The sequence below is a fragment of the Blastomyces gilchristii genome (genome assembly GCF_000003855.2).
Source record: "Blastomyces gilchristii SLH14081 genomic scaffold supercont1.20, whole genome shotgun sequence".
NCBI lineage: Eukaryota > Fungi > Ascomycota > Eurotiomycetes > Onygenales > Ajellomycetaceae > Blastomyces > Blastomyces gilchristii.
The window spans coordinates 366,691-388,143 of NW_003101663.1; the positions used below are offsets into that span (position 1 = coordinate 366,691).

Below are 21,453 nucleotides of genomic sequence, written 5' to 3' on the forward strand. Positions count from 1 at the left end.
TTTGTCAGCCAGGCAATAATCTGCCGTGTTTGCAGTGGAAACAAACCAAAGCAAACAAAGTCGCCGCTGAAACCAATTTGCTTGACAATAATTCAATTGCTTGCTAATCAACTCTCTCTTGTCCACATTCAATACCTCATTCAGCAGAAGCTAATCGACTCACAAGGGGCGCTGTTTTCTGGGATTCGGGGTTCGGTGTTACGACTTGGAAATAACGCTAACCGGCTTACAAATGGGATATTGAGGAATGATGTGATCTGCAAAACTTTGGGAGTTGAGCAGTTAGTTAACCAAGGAGTTCAGACAACCAACAGCAGTGGACAGTCCGCGGATGCGCTAATAATTGGCGGCTTTAACGGAGTTTAACCTAACCTTTCGGGGGTGCTGTGCCTACGGAGTAGTGTGCTCGCTGTCTTAGCTATCTAACAGTTACCCAGTCATCCTATCGGGAGCTTTTGTTTCGTGTTGGCGTGCAGGGCCAGCACCCAATTTCCGATGACGACAAATGAGTCAATCGTCCTCATCCCCCCCGCCCAGGGCTCGAGAATCGTCTAACACTGGTGGGCCAGTCGACGGTGATGTGATGCTTCTTCAGATGTCTGCCGGTTTTATGCTGCGACAAGGACAGTAAAGCCGAGAACATGAAGCTAATCGATGTTGGGGCGGTTAACTCGTTCCCTCTCCGGAGGAAGTACTCCGTAACTAGTTGCTTCACAACTGTTATCCCCACCCCAGTCGCGTATCAGCTTAGACGCGAATCGAGGATGATGCAATCGACCCATGATTCAAACCAAATTTATATTAGCAGGGAATCCACAGTAACTTTGCCTGACTCGGAGTAGCTGGTTGGAGATCTAAGTTATCACATATCCACCACGTCTGACAAATGCAATCAAAACGTAAAAAATTCTTCATTCAGCCAGTCGGAGCTCATACAGGATTCTACATATAAGTAAGCTACATTCCAATTGATGATCATGGAATTCAATGAATATCTTTTCTTCTGTTTCTCATTTCTTTTCATTCTACGCTGTCGATTCAAAACGACCTGACAGGTTTCACCAAAAATTCTCCCTTCGCCAGAAAAGAAAGCCAGCTGCGAAGCATACCTGCTGTTTCCTGCATAATCAATTCAGTACTTTGTGCGAGCTGCTGGCGTGACCAAGCTTGCTCGGTACTGGGTGAGTTGAAGCTTCGTTGGAAGCTTGGGCGGTGTGTGTCACATCAGTTGCTCGGACCAGATTGCGATCCCGATAAAACAAATACCATATTTTGTTCGGACTGGGCATCCCAACAAGTGATCAGCGTCCCTTCCTGACAGCAGAGGTGATTCGAACCGGCACGGTAATTTCAATCACACTTCGTCCCTTTTGGCTAGACCGGATTTCCCCAGAATGGCATCCCCGTCCAACACAGGTGCCGACATCGAAGGGGTGGGAAAATCGACTGATTGGACAAGCCCCTCGCAGATATCTGTGGACACAGATCCAGAGATAGCGCTATCCGAATCGAGTCGCGGGGGTAGATGGGGCGAATATGAAGAGGGCGACCCGGTCTCTCGTCGTCGCGCCATGGAGGAATTTGCTGAAATGTCGAGGGAGTTAACGAAACTGAGTCTACAAAAGAGCAAGTCTTCAGCAAAGAGAAGGAAAAGTTTTGTCCGCCAATCTACCGCCCACTCTACAATGAACCAGGAAAAGGATATCGATATTGAACGTGACTCGTTGGATTCAGCGTTATCCGTGAAGGGCGATTTCGAACTGAGCGAATTCTTGAGAGATGGACGTCTAGAACGGAGAACAACGGCAGGAGGCCCTGGGAAAAAGATTGGCGTAGTCTTCAAAAATCTGACCGTCGAGGGGATTGATGCTACCTCATCGTTTGTCAAGACGCTTCCGGATGCTGTGAAGGGAACCTTCGGGCCTGACCTTTACAATCTTATTACTCGCTTCGTTCCGGGACTAAGATTCGGAAAACCACCCCCGACTCGCAGTCTCATTCACGATTTTACGGGAGCTCTCAGAGATGGGGAAATGATGCTGGTCCTCGGAAGACCTGGTGCTGGATGCACCACCTTTCTAAAAGCCATCGCCAACAATCGATCATCTTTCGCGGCTGTCCTGGGAGATGTCAGCTATGGTGGGATCTCGGCGGCAGAGCAAGACAAACATTTTCGAGGGGAGGTCAATTACAATCCCGAAGACGACCAACATTTCCCTGCTTTAACCGTAGAGCAGACCCTCAGGTTCGCTCTGATGAACAAGACAAAGAAGCGAGACCAAGATTCGATCCCAATAGTCATCGACGGGCTGTTGAAAATGTTCGGGATCAGCCACACCAAAAACACCATCGTGGGCAACGAGTTTGTCCGTGGCGTTTCTGGTGGAGAGCGCAAGCGTGTTGGCATCGCAGAGACCCTGACTACCAAATCATCGGTTGTTTGTTGGGATAATTCTACCCGGGGCCTCGATGCCAGCACTGCTTTAGATTATGTCAAGTCTCTCAGGGTCATGACGGATGTCAGCAATCGAACCACATTTGTTACACTTTACCAGGCAGGAGAGGGAATTTACGAGCTGATGGATAAAGTTATGGTTATCGAAGAAGGCCGCATGCTATACCAAGGGCCCGCTAATAAAGCAAAGGCTTATTTCGAAGGTCTAGGATTCTACTGCCCAGAACGATCGTAAGTAATATACCTATCTCTCGCCTGAGGTTTAAATATAGTTTCTTTTTGTCTAACACCACACAAGAACAACGGCGGACTTTCTTACTTCCTTGTGCGACCCCATTGTTCGCCAGTTCCAGCCCGGCCGAGAAGCTTCGACTCCTAAGACCTCCCAAGAACTAGAAGCAGCATTCAGACGCAGTGACATTTACAAAGATATTCTGAAGGAGGTTGATGACTATGAGAACCAGATTCTGGACACTGATTGTTCTGACACTCGTCAATTTCAAAAGCACGTTGGCGAATGTAAGTGAACAAAGCCAAAACCTCACGCCGAAAATCACACCTCCCTGATTACTGGGACTAACATTTTTACCTGCAGCAAAAAGCAAAACCGTCTCCAAGCGGTCAAATTACACGGTCTCATTCGCACGGCAGGTCATGGCTTGCACGAAACGAGAATTTTGGCTCTTTTGGGGCGACAAAGCCTCTCTGTACACCAAGTTCTTCATTGTCTTTGCTGTTTCTCTCATTGTCGGTTCTCTCTTTTACGGCCAGTCTCTTGATACCGGTGGAGCATTCTCTCGTGGCGGATCCTTGTTCTTCTCCATTATTTTCCTTGGGTGGCTTCAGCTCACCGAGTTGATGCCGGCCGTCTCTGGTAGAACAATCATTGCGAGACACAAGGACTATGCCTTTTATCGTCCTTCTGCCGTCGTTATCGCTCGCGTCCTCGTCGACATTCCAGTCATTTTTGCAATGCTCGTGGTGCTCGCCGTAGTGGAATATTTCCTCATGGGATTGGACGTCGACGTTTCCAAGTTCTTCATTTATTGTTTGTTCGTCTATGTTACAACGATATCTATCACAGCTATGTATCGCATGTTTGCCGCGTTCTCAGCCACCATAGACGATGCTGTCCGATTTGGAGGAATAGGTAGGTTTTTAAATTTAGCGTTTCGTTTTACTGTGGATTCTGGTACTGACGATTTAAAAAGCTCTTAACTTACTCGTTTTCTACGTTGGATACGTAAGTCATACAATTCTACTCCTTACGAATTCGGGCGATATACTAATATTAAATTTTGTCTAGGTGATTCCGAAGCAAGCTTTGCTTGATGATTCCCCCTGGTTTGGCTGGCTGCTATACGTCAACCCCCTATCGTACGCATTCGAGGCCGTCCTGGGTAATGAATTTTCGAATCGTGTTATGGAATGTTCGCCTGAACAACTTGTGCCGCTCGGCACGAACGTTGACCCAAAATACCAAGGATGCTCTCTTCCTGGTTCTCAGTTGGGTAGTAATACCGTGTCCGGAGCCCGATACCTAGACTTTTCATTTCAATTGTGAGTATCTTATCTACTCCGAATACAAAAAAAAAAAAAAAAAAGGCGCACAGTTTAATAAATGAAATCTAGTTCCCGGAGCCATTTGTGGCGTAACTTTGGGATCGTAGTCGCCTTCACAATCGCGTACATTGCAATCACGGCAATCGCTGCTGAAGTCTTCCCATTTACAACAGGAGGAGGCGGTGCATTGATATTCAAAAAATCCAAGAGAACAGAAGCATTGTCCAAGCTTCAGCAGAAAAGCGAATCCCAAGATGAAGAGACAGGAAAGATCGAGAGGATTGGAAATGTTGGCGGGGTTGCCACTCGAAGGTCTTCCGCCACTGCCAACAACGAGAATGGTAGTTTTACAAAACTTTCGACCAGTGATAGGGTTTTCACTTGGTCCGACGTTGAATATACGGTACCTTATGGGAATGGTGAGCGGAAACTCCTTAACAAGGTAACTGGTTATGTAAAACCGGGAAGTATGATTGCTTTGATGGGCGCGTCTGGCTCAGGAAAGACAACGCTCCTCAACACTCTAGCGCAGCGACAGAGAATCGGTGTTGTGTCTGGTGAGATGCTTGTTGATGGGCGAGCTCTTCCTCCAGATTTCCAAAGAGGAACCGGTTTCTGTGAACAGATGGATATCCACGACACCACTGCCACCATTAGAGAGGCGTTGGAATTTTCAGCGATCTTGCGACAAGACAGAATCATTCCCCGCGAGGAAAAAATTGCGTATGTTGATCAGGTCATCAGTTTGTTGGAACTTGATGATATCCAGGATGCCATCATCGGTTCACTTGGCGTTGAGCAAAGGAAGCGATTAACAATCGGAGTTGAACTGGCAGCCAAACCGAGCTTACTACTGTTTTTAGACGAACCCACTAGCGGACTGGACAGCCAGGCAGCTTTTTCTATCATCAGATTCCTGAAAAAGCTATCCCAGGCGGGGCAAGCTATTATTTGCACCATTCATCAACCATCTTCACTCCTAATTCAGCAATTTGATACCATCCTTGCCCTAAACCCCGAGGGAAATACCTTTTATTTCGGGCCTGTTGGTGAGAACGGCCGTGCCGTGGTTGATTATTTCGCGGAGAGAGGCGTCGTTTGTCCTGACAATAAGAACGTCGCGGAATTCATCCTGGAGACTGCCGCGAAGGGCCGTAGGAGCAACGGGAAACGAATTGATTGGAATGAGGAGTGGCGAAACTCGAAAGAGCTTGCCCAACTCAAGACGGAGCTGCAGGAAATCAACCTCGAGCGAAGCCAACGCCCGCCCTTGGAGACTTCTGGCTCGCAGTATGAATATGCCGCCCCCGTTGCTCTACAGTGTTGGATGCTCACAAAACGATTATTTGTCAACTACTGGAGAGATTCTTCGTATATTTATGGAAAGCTCTTCATCAGTGTCATCCTTGGTATTTTCAATGGCTTTGTAAGTTACTACTGCATTCGAACTACCCCCACATCTTGGACCTTGAATTAACCATATCATTTACCATACAGACTTACTGGCAATTGGGAAATACCATATCTAGCATGCAAAACCGAATGTTCTCCATTTTCCTGATCATCCTGCTCCCGCCAGTTTTCATGAATGGTGTTGTCCCAAAGTTCTTCATGAACAGAATGCTCTGGGAGGCGCGAGAGCAACCGAGCCGAATCTACGGCTGGGTGGCATTCTGTACAGCGAACGTCGTCTGTGAGATTCCAGCAGCTGTAGTTACCAGTGTTGTCTATTGGGTTCTCTGGTACTTTGCGACTGGTCTGCCCACCGACTCAAGCACGTCCGGCTATGTGTTCTTAATGTCCATGCTTTTCTTCTTCTTCCAAGCCAGCTGGGGACAGTGGATCTGCGCGTTCGCACCCTCGTTCACCGTTATAGGAAATGTAAGTCCTATCAAGCTTTCTACATCTACAGTTTCCACGCGATCCCAAACTAATCGAACCGTTACAAAACCAGGTTCTCCCATTTTTCTTCGTAATGGTGAACCTCTTCAACGGCGTCGTGCGCCCTTATTTCGTCCTTCCAGCTTTCTGGCGCTTCTGGATCTACTATGCAAACCCAACCACATGGTGGCTCCGGGGTGTGCTGTCTGCTACCCTCCCGGACACACAGGTCGTCTGTTCCCCCGCCGAGCTCACCCACTTCAACCCGCCCCCTGGTCAAACCTGCATTGAGTACGCGGGTAACTTCATCTCCTCCATCGCGCGATCAGGCTACCTTACCAACCCCAACGCGATAGCTGACTGCAGCTACTGCGCATACTCAAACGGAGCGGAATATATGCGCACTCTGAACGTGCACGACGGTGATAAATGGAAGGGTTTCGGGATCTTCTTAGCATTTGTGGTGATTAACTGGGCGCTGGTATACTTTATGATATATACAGTGAGGGTTAAGGGGTGGACGTTTGGCTTTGGGACGGCGGTCGGTCTCGTCGAGAAGGGGATCTCCTGGGTGGAAGGGTTGACGAGGTCGGTAAAGGCGAAAGAGGATGGTGTGGGCGAGGGGAAAATCGAGCAAGCGAGCTGAAAGGGGAAAGATGCCATTGGAGAGGGTACGTGAGTATCTTGTGGATGACTTTTAATGATAATTTACTAGGAATTTCTAATTCCTTTTTGTTGTTTTGATTCGGGATGAGAATTGTGGTTTGCATCTTTTTTAGACTGTGCTGGCGTTCTTTTATTGTTTTAACTTTTTTTATTTTTTTATTTTTTTATTTTTATTTTTATTTTTATTTTTATTTCTTAATTACTGCAAATAAAAAATAATATATAGAAACAACAAATAATGAAAACAAGCGAACAAACAAAACTTTCAACTTCGGTTTTCTCGCTGTTGCTGCTGGTCTCTCATTTCGGTCCCCTCAGGATCCGTTGCCCAGGGTGTCTAGGGGTGAACGAACTCATATCAAAGCAGCAGAGACACTTACAACATTCCCAGTTCTCGTAAAGCAGGTTAACACATTTGGTGCCCTGAACGGGTTCGGCCGGGTTCACAATGTTAACGGCCATTTCACAACCCTTTTTCCAGTGGATTGACATGAAGTATGGAACCTCCGTAAAATATGGTATACCGCTCTTTTTTCTGTCGGTGATGCTTTCGCCAGGGCGTATTTCACGGCTCTTGTCGCAGAGACGTACAGCTTGATGTTCTACCCACTTGCCAGTTATATCGCCGCGACCCTGATAGACATCTTTGTCGTGGGATTGCCGCTGGCTGACTTTCAGAGGTACCTTGGGTTTCTCCGTCGCAACTGGTGTGACTTTCTTCGTTGTAGTTACAAGAGTGGTGGGTCCTTTATTTATCGGGTGCGGGGGGCTCGGCGGCGGTGGTGGAGGCAAAATACAAACGCATTTACCGTCTAGGCAACCAGTGCGGCGCGGGAAGCCACATTGGAGGGCCAGCACACATTTGTCAGTAGTCTCTGGAGTGCATCCAATATCCATTGGTTTTGGTGACCCCGTTAAATTGGTGGTGATACTTGGTGTGGTAGTCGTTCCACTAGCTGTTTGGGAGAGGTAGCCGGTAGAAGTCGCAGTAGCGGCAAGCGTGGGAAGCAAGTGAAAGTCCCGGGGCTTTTTGGCCACGGGAGCTTTGTTGGACGTACAATGAGCCTCATCCTCCCCATTACATGTACCCAACGCTCCCACCAGTAGATTTCATGGAGAAGGATGTTGTACCATTCTGAAATTGCGTTGAACCCTCGACAGGAGGTGACATCGTATTTGAAAATCAAGATCTGAGCCTCACGGCATATCTCTGTGGTGCACCACCATTCGTAGCATCCTGGACGTATGGACCATACCTTTGAAGAGCAGTGTTGTCCAGCTACCTCCAAAGACTTATGGATAGGCCTATCCTCACCAGGACGAGCATTGGTAAACTTCCAAGGATCAGCAAACAGTGCTTATATTTATATGAGCCTTGGGGAAAAAAGGATGACTCTGATTCACCTTCTCACAGAGCCTATCGAATCGAGGAGTTCCATGGGCGTTTTCTACCCCAAAAGACACAATAGTAATTTGCGGGAAGGAGGGCAACCCTGTGCCAGGCATGGGATAGAAAATAAGGCTTGGGAGCAAAGTAGCATCGAATTGAAGCATTCCACGGCCTTTACTTGGTTGATACTAGTAATGGGGCTACAGATAAAAAAAAGGAATCCTGTGAGTAGTTAAATGTGGGCTCAAGGGCCTTCATCATCAATGATGTTGAACAGGATGGGCGGCACAGTTTGAAACATCACGCCAACGCCGTCAGCTTTCTCCTGCCCGTCGCCGCATTTGCAGATCTGTGGACGATAGATAATTGCCATTGGTTAGTAGTTAGCCAATTACGTGATACCTCATACCCCGGGGGAGAGGGGAGAGGGGAGAGGGGAGGGGAGGGGGTTTTTGCATTTCCAAGCCTGGTTGTTTTGCATTGGATGTTGTCCGGCTCTGTTCCAACGCCGGTTGCCGAGTGGCGCGCGGCTGATTTTGTGTGCTAAGCGACCACGTGATAAGCTTATCTCGTCGAGGGCATCGCTTGCTCATCCAGAAGTGCAACCTGGCAAGCAACAAGCAATGCGAAAAGTAACAAGAAGACCAGTCTGCTAGCGGCTCCCCAGCCTATTGCCTGCTATGGGCTGCCATCATGCAGGCAAAAGTTTTAGCACCAAATGCCCCAAGAGCTTGAAATTCCGCTACTCTTTCACTTCTCGCCAGTTCCGAGAGGGATGGGTTGCCTCAAACATCATGAGGACATATAAGAGCATACATCTGAACCGGCATCCCGGGATGAAAGCACGCACACCCCGCCTCAAGGTGGCTTCTGCAGCCGGCTTAGCCACGGTAAATTCTATCAAACTGCAGTTTTCCCTCGCTCCATGCCTGCAACATCATGAAGGTGCTACGGCTGATGATATGGGTGGGAGCCTATTACTTTCTTCTATCTTCTCCGGTGAGAGATGGTTTCCGGATGTAGCGGGATGGGATTTCAGCGGAGAAGCATTTTAAAGCGCGTACAATACTACTCCCTCCTCGGTGGACAATCCTCACAAAGTGTTCGCACGCCCCAGTGGGGACAGCGTGATTAGCAATCTCTAAGAATTTTCACGGTCTCAACGTCCATAATAACCTAATCAAGATCGAGCCATAAAGCGGACATTAACATGAAAGGTACAGATCAAAACTCGTCTAACAGAAATTTCATAGCTTGCTTACTTTCCCACCGGTTGGCCTATTTGCCTTCCGGCTGCATGATGTTATGCCGGCTGGAGTTGCCAATCCGGTTTTCTTTCCTGCATTTGCTTTTACTTATGTCAACGGCTTTTCGCAGTTTATATCACCGTATATTCTCCACGCCGACAGCTCCGGGGGGGATCGAGTTCATCATTTTCACGGACTTTGTGTGTGCTACCATCAACCTAGTTCTGCGACATGGACCCGCATAGAATATGGCTCCATGGCATTACCTTTGCTTCAAATATTGGGAGCAAGAGGAACAAGAAGTCCTCTTGAACCCCCGCTAGGGATAGGAATTTAAGCACCCTGGAGAAAGGAAAAGGGTACAAAAGAAGCCTAGATCTTTGATATATGTGCGGTTAGCAATGGTTTCTTTTCTCATCCATGTATTGGTGTCAAGACCGTTGTGGAACAGACGTCGACACATGCTGCCAGACTCCAGATGGGCAGTATAATCTGTGTGGCTTAGGTCAGCCTTCCATTGTCCAAAGCCCCAACCAAGGACCTGGAACTAATGCCCAAGTAGGTACTATCTGCTGCGGGTTTGGGTGTTGCCCCAGCAGGTCCCATACGTGTAATGTCAACTTCAGTTGCACTGTGCCCAACGGAGAGGTCATACCACCGGCAGCTCCAAACTCTACAAGTCAGCTCACACATAAGCCCACCACCCACCATCCCTCGATACCACCTCCAGGAAAAGCCACAACCAAAACCGTGGTGTCATCTGTCAAACAGCCCAGTCGCCGGTCAAGCGATCAACCCCAGCACACCCTAGGTTTATTGACTGAATCATTTGAATCAACTACCGGCACACACTCAAATCAGCCCACCCAGCGCTCGGTAAACCTGAAAAATCTATAGAAGCTCCATTAGATCAGCCCACGATCGCGCCGGTTGACAAAACTGAACAACCCAAAAAGTATACTGAACCGCTAATAGACAATACAGCGGAACAGCCTACAGACCAGTATACGGGCCGCCCAACAGGCCAACCCTCTGGGCAACCTGATCCCACAGATCAACCTGCCTAGATATCTACCTAGCAATCTGCAATCAACCCTACAAGCCCCTACATCTCACAAACTACAGATGAGTCATCTGAGATCCCCACCAGCACAACCACCGAAGATGGCTCTTTTCTGCCCAGTTCCCTTGGCGCTGTTGTTTTAGTTGATACGCGAACTGCAACACTTCCTCTCGTTACATCTACAACTACTTTTATCACTGTAGACCACACGTTCACTCTTACCCCCCCTTCACACACAGGACAAGCCGTTGAAACTTTGGTTATTGATGGTACTTCAACAGCAACTCTTCCTCGCATCTCAAAAACCATGACACTTACCACTCTAGGTTTAACTTTGACGCTTGCACCACCTTCCTTGACAAAAACAGATCTTCCCCTAAGCAGAACAGCTTCCATTACAGGTTCCAGTTCAACTCTGAGCCTCACGTCTTCGCGTGTAACCGAAGGAAGGGCATTGACCACAGAAAGTCAAATCATCACACCTAGGCCAAATATTTCTTCAACTAACACAGTTAGCAATCCACAGTTTCCCACCACGACAGCAAGCCAAACAAGCGACGTTGTGGGCCACCAGCCGCTACCCATATATGATGAATGGCCTTCCGATGCCGTTATTGTTACCGTTGAGAGAAGTTGAAGAACCTGAGCCCTCGGGCAGCGATGATGGCGGCGTTGTTATACCATGCATAGAAGCTGATATATCATTTCGTTTAAGATCTGCATTCGATTCGGCAGTATAAACATTAAGGGATGGAAGTTGAACCTTCCTAGCGGAATCTACCCTCAGTAAGTCTTCCCATTAATCCCGTGTCAATGAACAAAAACCGATATTTGACAATAGCGGGCGACCTCCATCACCGAATATCAAACTTCCACCGGGAATTAACTTCCAAGGCGAGCTTCCGCCATGGCCCAAGTTCACGTAAGTAATTACAGGATATGTCAATATCTTAGACTAATTAACTAACCTTCGTTCCCTTACTGGGCGCCAGCGTCGGGGCTAAGGGATTCCAACTTTCCCTAACCAGCCCGAACCTACTAAATGTGAGACCAGGACAGCCTCACTATGCTCAACCACCACATCGTATGTTGTGTCAGCAATTAAAGGGGCGTTATAGACGGTCTCTTCGCAGGCACTCTCGCCGAAATGCCATGAAGTTCGTGGCTGCTTAGTGACCGACTCAAACCAGAAGACGACTCAAACTAAAGCGGATGACTGTGTGATTTCAACCGTGACTGACGTAGCTGTCATATGCAGCGGGGCAGGAACGACAGATTGTTCTATAGAGACAAAAGTTCCTAAAACAGGATGTTCTATATCTCCGACCACAGCAACATTATCATGCACCCCTACCCCTACTGGGAAAGACCGGCGACAGGTAGGTGACAATTTGTGCGCGCCGGCAAGTGTGTATTATGCCTGGCCTGGTGATGGAAGAAACGTGGACCAAACTACTGCAATCTATACCGAATTGAAAATTTTTCTTCAGGATGAGACAAGGATTAGAACCTTGGATACAATATCTATGGGTATCAACTTCTGGAGAGTATATCTCACTCCTAGTCAGGTCCAGCATGTCAAGGGCATACCGAATGTGAGTAAAAATGGTGCACTATGGCTAGATAACTCTGATTATTACAGGAAAGTGGAAAAGGAGAAGAGTTGAGTTATCGACAATAAAATCGCTAATAGCACTTAGACAGGTTATTGCAGTGTATCGCGAAGTTTTAGATGGCCTCAGAGGCAGGGACACTCTGACTCAAGGCACACTCCGAAAAATAACATATTATCGATAACAAAATAAGTACGTCATTGGAGGATTTGACGTAGGCAGTCAGATGTCTTTTTGCTCTGCCAGATCTCTCCCAAATTGGGACCGTCCGTATATATTTGACAAGAGCGCTAGGAAAGATATTCCTGTCTACATTGTAGATACTGGAGCACAAATTGATCACCCAGTCCGTATGCACACTCGTCGTGGTCTGTATGCCCAAAAATTTAACAATGTTGTGACAGGAATCAATCAAGGTGACAGGGCAGCTACAAGGGCCGAATTTATATACGCTTATGAGGACCATGACCATGCAGAGAACCTCGACCCTCGTGATGACGCGGGAATGCCACGGAATGGCATTTGTCCTCCTGCCAGAACTCGCATCCCGCACGGAACTACAATGTTAGGCGCCGTGATGGGTGCCAAGCTCGGGATCGCCAAGAAGATCAAACCATACATAGTACGCACTCCGCGAAGGGACCCTAGAGGCAGCAATCCCATGGCGGAGGATTATGTGCTAGGTTATCAAAGATCAGTGACCGCTATTCGGACAGTAGTAGGATCACGCGAGCAATCCTCTCGATGCCTTGGATACTCTGGGAAAAGGAGTTTATACAGACCCCGTTCAACGACCGCGTCCCCAATGATTTTGTTGTCTGTCAAAAAAAGGATATATGCCCTGCTTACTGATCTTGTTAGGAGAGGTATATTTCCGTCGCTGGCGCGGGTAATGTCCCTTCATCAATCGTAAGTACACTTTTCGGCTATTCACAAAGCATACTCTAACGCTGATATGTAGATCAAGGGATGGCCTTCCCTGTTTGGCGCTAACGTCTCAACATTGACTGAGGATGAACTACAAGGATGGCTAGATATTCCTCAGATATTAGTTGTCGGAGCCGTGGAAACAGTTGAAGGAAAAATCTCATCGAATTCGGGATGGGATAAGCGGAGACATATTCCTGACGTTCATGCGCCCGGTGTCGATATTATTGTGGCGGACGGGAATAAGGGGGAATGGGCTAGGAATGCGCATTACAAGCAATCAGATGGCACTTCCCTTGGTAAATCACAAATTTAACCTACTCTTTGTTAGCAATTGACTCACGGATGCCCTTTAGCGCAGCTACCGCTTATACAGCCGGCCTCGCTGCACATTTTTTGAAACTTCACGAGGTCGGCCGGCTTAAGCCCATAAGTCCCGGCATACAACTTGACATGAGAAGGGGGCTTAAAGACTATATCTGAACACTGGTGTGGCGAGAAGTTCTCATGGTGCTTTTGGCCCTGTACTGTCAGTGTGGAATGGTGCAGAGTGGAACGGCGTAGGCCACTTCCCTTACGAGTGGTCGATCTTTCAGCTGCGGGCAAATGATAAATTGACGGATCAATGCATGGCGGCAGCTACCTCAACTGGAGATCCTGCCGTACATAGTTCCAAAGCTGTCTAGTATCTCCAAACCCTGTTCTTCTGCCGGATCCAAGCTTCAGCGGCATTAATATAAATGTTCTCCAAACATGCAACTTCTTCTATCAGGAAGGGAGAGAGATGTTTTGGGGGCAAAATACGTTCACCACCTCGCACTCATTCATTATCACGGCTCTGGTAAGCCCCAACCAACCGCGGCAAGTTACTGCTTAAGAAGGCCGTGTCCTTGCAGAAGGTGATGTTCAGAGCCAATTCATCGAATTGTCATCTATCGACGATCATGACATATTCCGCGACCAGGTCATTACGAAAAAACAGGTTCTTCGAACGCTGTTGGAACGTAGTTTGCGGGAAAAAGAGGTAGAACCCAGCGCTTGTGATACCTGACTTGAAGCCTTTCATAATACAATTCAAGCTGATGACTGATTTTTCTTTAAACCATAGGAACTTTTGATTCAAAGATACGGAGACTCAAGGCAAGAATTCGTTTTATCACTTACAAAAATTTGAAGCAGCGCATTAAGCTACAGATACGATCTATTATGCGGAAAGCATGACCGCAAAACAATCGGGATATGCGCTCATGGCATGGTAATACACTTGGAAATGGGAAAGTTAACAACAGCCAGTCACGATTCCAGCCTACTATGACTTGGTGCCCACTGATTTCAAATTGTTCCACTGTTTAATCAACTCTATTTGCGTGTCATGAGATTTTCTTTTGTCCTGTTTCAATTTATTCACTCAATAATGCCACTGCCTGTCTTCTTTTTTTCCTGCTGGGGTAGTCACATGTTCTTCATTTTATCATGATCTGAACTGTCCCAAGATAATAATGAAGTGGAAATTTATTGTCCAAGTTATCAAAGGTATTTCGCTTCGTCGGTTGCCTCAGGCATAGAGAATGTAAACTGCTGGGGAAAGGGGGCGAGGGATAGGCCGAAAGTCACATTAACAGCCACCCGCCATTGACCGTATTGATGAATAAGAAACACAGTGCATGTGTTATGAATTACGTTGCCGCTCCAGTCGCTAAGAGACCGGAAGGAAGAGAAGGAAATAGCACCAAATAACCGACATTGTACAATCAAATTAATCAATCCTCCATATAAAAAAACGGTCTATTACGCCCGTGATATCTCGGTGCAGGAACAATCATCGGAACGGGAATTGTCGGCTCGAACACAGTAGTGACCTCTGACCCGTCGTCTGAGTTGGCGCTGGAGTCCTCCGACTCGGATTTAGCGAGGAGAGTAGCAGTTCTACCAGTCGACGGGATGGATGATAGCTTTCCTGCATCGTTGTGGCGAATGGGGATCACGACACCGCATTCCCAGTTTCGGCAGTTTAATTTTGGTTTGGTGGTTGAGCGGTCGAGGACGAGGCGGCCCCTGGATTACATAGGCGGAAACAGGCATTTTTGTTAGTAAGGTTGTGGAAAGAGGCCCAAATAGGCTTTAGGAAGTCGGAGTTTGAAGTGTTGGCAAGGCGGGGGGATTACAACTAGGGGAAAATGGGATCCTGCTGTGTACGTACCAGGCACTTTCTGATAGATTTGCACTGCCAACGTATGCCCAACCAGCGTAGCGGGTGGAATTGTCCTTTAAGCTGGTGATGGGTTTCTCGGGACGGACGAAAAGTATCTGCAGGAGATCATGAATATTTTGGACAAATGATTTCCCTGTTTGAAAATATATACAAGTTTATCGTGGTAAATTTCCGTGCATACCTTGTTATGCATTAATAATCCCTCTCTTCGACTGATATTATCTCTCATTATGTCTTTCGGGAATGTCGCTGAATTATACCACTTTGATTGAAAGCATATCGTCCCAGCATTCTCCGCGCCGCCTTTGGACTTCCGAACCGTGTCAAGCGATGGAAAAACGACACGGAATTTGTCTTTCCACTTTCCACCGTCCGTTCTTTTGGTTACCACTCCCCAGTTTTCGGACGGGAACCTCTTGGATGTGCGAAGGGTCAACTCTTTTAGCCCGCTATCTCCTATATAGACCATTAGTGGAGGTTAAAATGAGATAATTTACATGTAGTTTAGTACTTGGTTTACCTTGTGCTGCAAGATACATAGATCGCAGAAATTGTTCGTTCAGTGAGCCTACTGAGGAAGTCTGCGCGGCCCGTTAGCCTCGTGCAATAAAAGGTAGAGATCAAGGGAGCATCGATGAGCGTACAACGTAGTCAAGGTTTATATCACGAGTGGTTTGAAGACCCAGTGCGGTTATGGCACTTCCAAGTCCGCACAGTCCCGTCTTTCTCCATTTCGGATCTGTGTGAGATCCGCCACTAAAAAATAGTTAACCTGATAGGAGTGTTTGAAAGGAGACCAGGAGATACATACATTGTGTGCACAAACGCGATATCCTTCGTAGCGCTAAAATCGAATTGAAGCATCTTCTTTATAATTTGGTCGTGTAAATTAGACGCCTGAAGGAAGTAAACTAGATCATCGAGGAATGATGTACCAGGTCCGTTGGCTAAATCCGGTGATTTCAGAGGTAGGTCGATAAGAAACACAATCTGAGAGATTAGAACCACATAAACGTTAGAGAATGAGATTGCAAGTAACTTAGGTCCTTACATTTTCCATGACCCCCCCCTGTTCGCCCCAATCAAATGGGACGAGGTTCGCGCTTGGTACTGCAATTCGAAGGTAACTGGGATGAAAAAGGAGCATGAGCTTGGAATGCATGCAATTCACTTGCGGCTCCATGGGAGGAAAACAAAGTCTGACGGATCCCATTGATTTCGTGTCATTCTCAAGCTCCCGTTTCTATTAATAATGTCAGTGGTGTATAATAATAAACATACTATTGACTTTGGAATAATGCCAGGAGAGAAAGGGTAAACCAGATTAGCACAATGACATGGGTCATACTTTGTCTTCTTCCTTCTCTCCCATGATAAGGAGAAACCTAGTCTGTTTAATATCAAATTTCGAAAACATCCAATCCACATTCCACATGTAAGAACTCAGGACGGCGAGCTCAAGGTCCGATTTCTGTACCACTTCTTCAAACTTGATATCGTCGCCTGTCCTATCATAACCAAAAGCCCAGGTCTTCTTGACTACACCATTCGGGAACTGTAATGAAGTAGACGCCAATGGCAGTGGTTGTGACAGAACTCCAGATTTTGTAGTCTCTTTGTTTCTGCTCCGCTCTGCATTTCCAGGTAGATGATGGCCAGGCATTTCAGCTCCAACAGCGGCATCTTCGTTCTTGCTTCTAGTCGCAGCAAGTTTCGATGCAGGAAGCTCGGATGTACTTGAAGCCTTCCGCTTCTTTCCAAGTCGCGCCAATCTTTCCTCCTCCATCTTCTTGCGATCCATCCCCAAAATACCCACTAGAGAACTTGATTTTGTGGAGCCAGGCGCCGCATCATCTGGAGATGTCTTCTCTCCACCCCTTTCAGCCAGGGCAGACGGTGCCTCCCCCTTTGCACCGGTACTTCCCGAAGAATCGCGCCTTTGTAACGATAACTTAATCGCTTCTTCAAGCTCCATGTCTGAGCCCTCAACCACTTCCTTGAACGACCCAGCAGAAGCTCTTGCTAATCTTTGGGGATCTGACTGCGAAGAGTCGCTTGAGTCAGACTCAACTGTTAGATCAACAAAATTGGACTCGCGAGGTGGCGCTGCGGATGCTGCTACCGCTGGTGACTGTCTTGCTGCGTCCAATAACGATGCGCGGATGGCAGCTCTCATAAGTTCATCCTCATCATGACCGTAAAAGTCATGACTATCCATCGCGTAATGCCGTTAACATATGGTTGCAAAGGGTGTTATTACTGTCACGAGGCTCGTTGTTGTTTTTGTGTTGAGGAAGTGTTTAAACGATAGTGAAGCGAAATGTCTTGAAAGAATCACTCTGTATCTCACAGTCATGAAACCTTGTGTGTCTGTCCAGAGTAGGGGGGTAGAGTGAGTCTAAGGAAGCTTCCCAGATACCACAATCCGCTTAAGGTCCTTTGTTTTAAACCATATCAGTCTGTATCACACCCTAAATTGCTAACCACATCTATCTGTTTCCTTCTCCTCGTGCCCGCTTTTCTCAAGGTGTTAGTTAAATCAACAAAGCGAGACGTAGAAGTTGTTGGACGGTAGGGGCTATAGGTAGTGTGCTTCCACTGTAAGTACCTAGTTACACTCGATATCACGTGGTTTGGAGGCTCCAGCTGAGGTAGCAACCAACGAGCCTATTACTACGTCTTCATGACATCATCGTAGTCGGTCTTACAAAACACGACAAGCAAAATCGAACGAAATAAAATGTTTTCTTTCATATACCCTGATCATATTTCAATTAATCGTGAAAAGCTTACAGATTCCAATCCCAGAATGGGAAAGCACACCGAAAACAAATCGTCACAGAACCTAAGTAGCCGACTGCAAACATAAGGCGCAACATGGCGTTCAAAGCGCAATCCACTACTGACAGGCAAAAGGTGCTTATAATTGGTGCCGGAGCAGCAGGAATGGTACGCTAATATCCCAGAAAGAAAGAAAGAGACGAAGCAAGCAAGCAAGAGAAATCCATTCCCATTCCCACTCAAACTCCCTTGCCCAATCCTCTCCCTTCCCCAACCGCGTTAGTCGGGAATAGTAAAAAGGTAACCAAAACATTCCCAATCACACAAAAATTCATTTAGTCATGCGCAGCAACTCTAGCCGAACATCCCAACAGATTCGATGTCACGATTATAGAGCGCGCCAGTGTCCCTGGGGGTGTTGCGACGTCCTTATCGCTAGATACACGCCTGTACGGAGCAGATTGGATGAACAATGGTGTCCAGGGGGGGCCAAGCCTATTCCGACACACCTTCAAATACCTCCGGGATTATGGCTTTGAGCCAAAAGAGATGAAGTTGCAGTTTTCGTTCGGGAAGGGTAAGGAAGATTTCTGGACGAATGTGTTTCCGACAGCGCTGATTGAGAAACACGCGGACGAGATTAGGAGGTTTGGTACGGCGCTTGAGATCATTAGGAAAGGCGGAGTTGCGCTTTGGGTATTGCCTGTTAAGACATTTCTAAGCCTGTTCCGGTTTAGCAAGGAATTCCGGTACAAGATGGTTATTCCTCTTGCCTCGGTCGTGCTTGGAACGGGGAATCAGACGGAAGATTTCCCATGTGGTCTTCTCCAACAGCTTTTTTATGACCCTGGAATGAAAGTGTGGGATTACGACCCAGTATCATTCGTACCAAATCTTCCAAGCATGTTTACCTTCCCCAACATGCGACTCTTCTACCGCGACTGGGCGATTGGCCTATGCTCCAATGGGGTCAGGATCCGCTTAAATACTGAGGTCACTAAGATCATACGCAGAGATCGTCACGGCGTCGCTGTCGAGACGGCACGGGCTAACAGCGATATATTAAGTGGCAGTTCAGTACGTCGCCACACCAGCATCATTGAGGGTTTCGACAAGTTAGTCCTCTGCATTCCCGGGGACGAGGCGAGTCGTCTGTTGGGCAAAGGGGGAACCTGGAAGGAAAGGCTTATCCTTGGCAGTGTCAAGATGTTCAACCGTCTCACTATCACCCATTCGGACTCTGCGTATATCAGAGAACTCTATGAAACTCGCTTCCGAGAGGAGCTGTGCGCGCCGCCCCGGACGAAAGAGCAGGAAGATCAAATATCCTTTGCAAGAGGTGCAGCAGGCGAGCAGCCTGGGTTCAGGCCAATGTACTATACCCGTGCTTACCCCGAACAGAAAAACAAGATGGAGCCGGGATTTGATTGCTCGAATTTCCAGTATCAGTTCCAGCCAGATATCAGATCGGGGCAACCCGCGCTGCCTTTTGACCGTCACGTTTTCCAAAGCCATTTCTTGGATGGTAAATTGAAGCATCTTTGGACGGCTAATAAGATCGACGAGAGCAGTATCATCGAACGGAGATGGTGGCATCAGCTATCTCCCCGCTGGCAGCACTATGTTAGGGTTGCTCCGGCTATACGGTTCATCAATGGCAAGAAGAATACATATTTCGCAGGATCATGGACACTTGTGGTGAGACCATGTCAAACTCGAAGCATATATATGAACTATAGGCCGTCGTGCGCTGACAGCACTGACACAGGATATTCATGAGGTCGCATGTATATCTGGCATTGCGGCAGCGTATCGCCTTGGTGCGGAGTATGAAAATTTTGACGACCTTGCTGCATCTAATTTTGCAAAGTATTTGAAAAACGCTCATGGGGTTAAATTCGGAAGGTGAATGGGGGAGCAAAACATGTAGTGAATTTTCAAATGTTATCTGGGGCTTCCATCTTGCTCACTTGTGTGACCCACGAAATTCGTCTATCCTGAATCATGATGGTCAACTCGTCATATGTAATATTATTAGGTGCGGACTTCGGTCGAGTTGATTTACTGTAGTCCCGATTGTGAGAGCCGTATCGACAGAAGCTCGAAAATGATAAGCACATTAGCACAAATGTAGCCACGATCGTCAACAATAGATCATTCCATCATTGGCACGTCATGCGACATCAGGTTATCCTCTCCTTCAGTTTTCAGGTTAATATCATTAGTACCCGCAGCTTCCTCCTTCGAATTGGTAGAATGTTGCTGCTGTGCATCACCATCAGGAAGCGGGAAATTCAAATGCTTCCAATCCTCAATCTCCTCAGTGATGCATTTCAGCCTATCCCTAATACTCTCCACAGCGTAGCTGCCAAGAAGGAGACGTAATGGCGGAAATGAGCAATGAGCAAGTTGCCAAACCAGTTCAGCGGCTTTTACCGCGCTTATAGGCTGCTTATCCCCCATCCACTGGATGATCCGTCTAGCATGGGACGCGGGAGCCGTCGCTGAGCTATACGGGTCGCTTGCTGGCTTTATAAGGAAGTGCCCGAACAATGGGAGTGGGGAGGAGTGCGATAAGTCCGGTGCAATGGAGCCCGGGGGAGATTCGGAGGGATCAAAATCGTCTCGACGCATGTGTCCCGGCTCCACCAGCGTGCATTTAATATTAAACGGATCAATCTCATAGAGCATACTCTCAATAAGCCCCTCCACAGCATATTTGGTCGCGCAATACGGTCCCAGCCCCGGTACGCCAAGCGATCCCGACGTGGAGCTGAATATCAAATACCTCCCCGCACGCCGCTGTCGGAAATACGCTAGAGAGAGTTGTATGATATTCAACGTGCCGGTGAAATTGGTCTCGAACTGGTTTCGGATGTCGTATTCATCCTGATCCTCGCAGGCGCCCACGACGCCGTAGCCGGAGCAGTTGACAATGCAGTCGATGCGGCCAAAGTGTTCGATGGTTTTGTCGATCGCGGCGCGGACGGTTTCGCGGGCCCGCACGTCACAGAGGAGGCCGATGCAGTTCCTATTCTCGGAATGGAGGGCTTCCATGCTTGCTGGGGAGCTCTCAAATGTGCGTCCGACGGCGGCAACGAGGTCCCCGTGGGCTAGTGTGCATTTGACTAGCGAGCGGCCCATGTGGCCTGTCGCACCAAATATCTACAGGTGAGGTTTTGTTTAGCAACCACTGTAAAAGAGCAGCGAAACCCAGACATATCGTCAGTAGGGGCAAACGTACCAGCCATACTAGCTGCTTGGGAGGATTTTGAGGTCCTGGCGGGTCTGTTGTTGCGGGTAAATGTAGACGGGCGTCTTGCGCTACGATAGTGGAAGGGGAGCGCGAATTGGCTGCGCGAAACCTTTCGCGGGGTCGCGGATCCATAACGAATCAGATTTGTGGAGGGCGGGGACGAAAAAAGGTATTGTTCGTACAATTAAGGCCAGGTTTCAAACTGCGACATTGTTCACCGACCGCTAAAAAGACTTATCTGGAATATTTAGCAAATATGAGCTCCGTGGGCTGTGTCGATGGTTTGTTCCGACGGCCCAAGAGGCCTACCTACTATGGTATGTATGTTTCTCCCGGCGGTATTTAGCTGGCTGCTACAGTACAAAAACTCCACGTGGTTGGTGGCTCTAGTTAAAATTT

General features: G+C 47.7%; 6 protein-coding genes across 6 annotated transcripts; 3 read left to right on the forward strand and 3 right to left on the reverse strand.

Annotated features, from left to right (window-relative positions):
• Window positions 1–1,394: 1,394 nt before the first annotated feature.
• BDBG_07712 (ATPase) lies at window positions 1,395–6,545 on the forward strand (the record flags this gene model as incomplete). Its single annotated transcript, XM_002621827.2, has 8 exons — window positions 1,395–2,686; window positions 2,754–2,974; window positions 3,051–3,605; window positions 3,667–3,698; window positions 3,762–4,015; window positions 4,088–5,444; window positions 5,516–5,899; window positions 5,973–6,545. 8 exons carry the CDS (start codon window positions 1,395–1,397, stop codon window positions 6,543–6,545), a joined length of 4,668 nt encoding a protein of 1,555 aa, XP_002621873.1.
• Window positions 6,546–6,865: 320 nt separating this feature from the next.
• On the reverse strand, window positions 6,866–8,119 carry BDBG_07713 (uncharacterized protein; the record flags this gene model as incomplete). The annotated part of the gene is made up of 3 exons (XM_031723219.1): window positions 6,866–7,591; window positions 7,654–7,899; window positions 7,970–8,119. The coding sequence occupies 3 exons, from the start codon at window positions 8,117–8,119 to the stop codon at window positions 6,866–6,868; spliced, it is 1,122 nt and encodes a 373-aa protein (XP_031580344.1).
• Window positions 8,120–8,635: 516 nt separating this feature from the next.
• BDBG_07714 (uncharacterized protein) lies at window positions 8,636–13,288 on the forward strand (the record flags this gene model as incomplete). Its single annotated transcript, XM_031723220.1, has 12 exons — window positions 8,636–8,845; window positions 9,674–10,078; window positions 10,282–10,887; window positions 10,981–11,051; window positions 11,107–11,187; window positions 11,258–11,349; window positions 11,574–11,644; window positions 11,756–11,860; window positions 12,072–12,596; window positions 12,740–12,787; window positions 12,840–13,104; window positions 13,137–13,288. 12 exons carry the CDS (start codon window positions 8,636–8,638, stop codon window positions 13,286–13,288), a joined length of 2,631 nt encoding a protein of 876 aa, XP_031580345.1.
• A 653-nt stretch (window positions 13,289–13,941) lies between these two features.
• On the reverse strand, window positions 13,942–17,712 carry BDBG_07715 (tyrosyl-DNA phosphodiesterase domain-containing protein). The gene is made up of 8 exons (XM_002621830.2): window positions 16,366–17,712; window positions 16,069–16,260; window positions 15,829–16,007; window positions 15,662–15,773; window positions 15,538–15,598; window positions 15,199–15,473; window positions 15,006–15,112; window positions 13,942–14,860 (listed from the first exon to the last, which is right to left on the reverse strand). Exons 1-8 carry the CDS (start codon window positions 17,233–17,235, stop codon window positions 14,566–14,568), a joined length of 2,091 nt encoding a protein of 696 aa, XP_002621876.1. The 5' UTR covers window positions 17,236–17,712; the 3' UTR covers window positions 13,942–14,565.
• BDBG_07716 (flavin-containing amine oxidasedehydrogenase) lies at window positions 17,687–20,043 on the forward strand. The gene is made up of 2 exons (XM_031723221.1): window positions 17,687–19,496; window positions 19,567–20,043. Exons 1-2 carry the CDS (start codon window positions 18,264–18,266, stop codon window positions 19,705–19,707), a joined length of 1,374 nt encoding a protein of 457 aa, XP_031580346.1. The 5' UTR covers window positions 17,687–18,263; the 3' UTR covers window positions 19,708–20,043.
• Window positions 19,953–21,186, reverse strand: BDBG_07717 (oxidoreductase; the record flags this gene model as incomplete). Its single annotated transcript, XM_002621832.1, has 2 exons — window positions 19,953–20,963; window positions 21,043–21,186. 2 exons carry the CDS (start codon window positions 21,184–21,186, stop codon window positions 19,953–19,955), a joined length of 1,155 nt encoding a protein of 384 aa, XP_002621878.1.
• Between the last annotated feature and the right edge of the window lie 267 nt (window positions 21,187–21,453).

Bases quoted from the DNA above. Each gene is read 5' to 3' on its own strand.
- BDBG_07715 (XM_002621830.2), bottom strand. From the start codon at position 17,235: ATGGATAGTCATGACTTTTACGGTCATGATGAGGATGAACTTATGAGA. The intron at 16,261-16,365 runs GTATGACCCATG...CATTATTAATAG, and splicing joins GAGAGAAGGAAGAAGACAAA to AAACGGGAGCTTGAGAATGA. The intron at 16,008-16,068 runs GTAAGGACCTAA...CTAATCTCTCAG, and splicing joins AGGGGGGGGTCATGGAAAAT to ATTGTGTTTCTTATCGACCT.
- BDBG_07716 (XM_031723221.1), top strand. From the start codon at position 18,264: ATGAACAATGGTGTCCAGGGGGGGCCAAGCCTATTCCGACACACCTTC. The intron at 19,497-19,566 runs GTGAGACCATGT...GCACTGACACAG, and splicing joins CAGGATCATGGACACTTGTG to GATATTCATGAGGTCGCATG.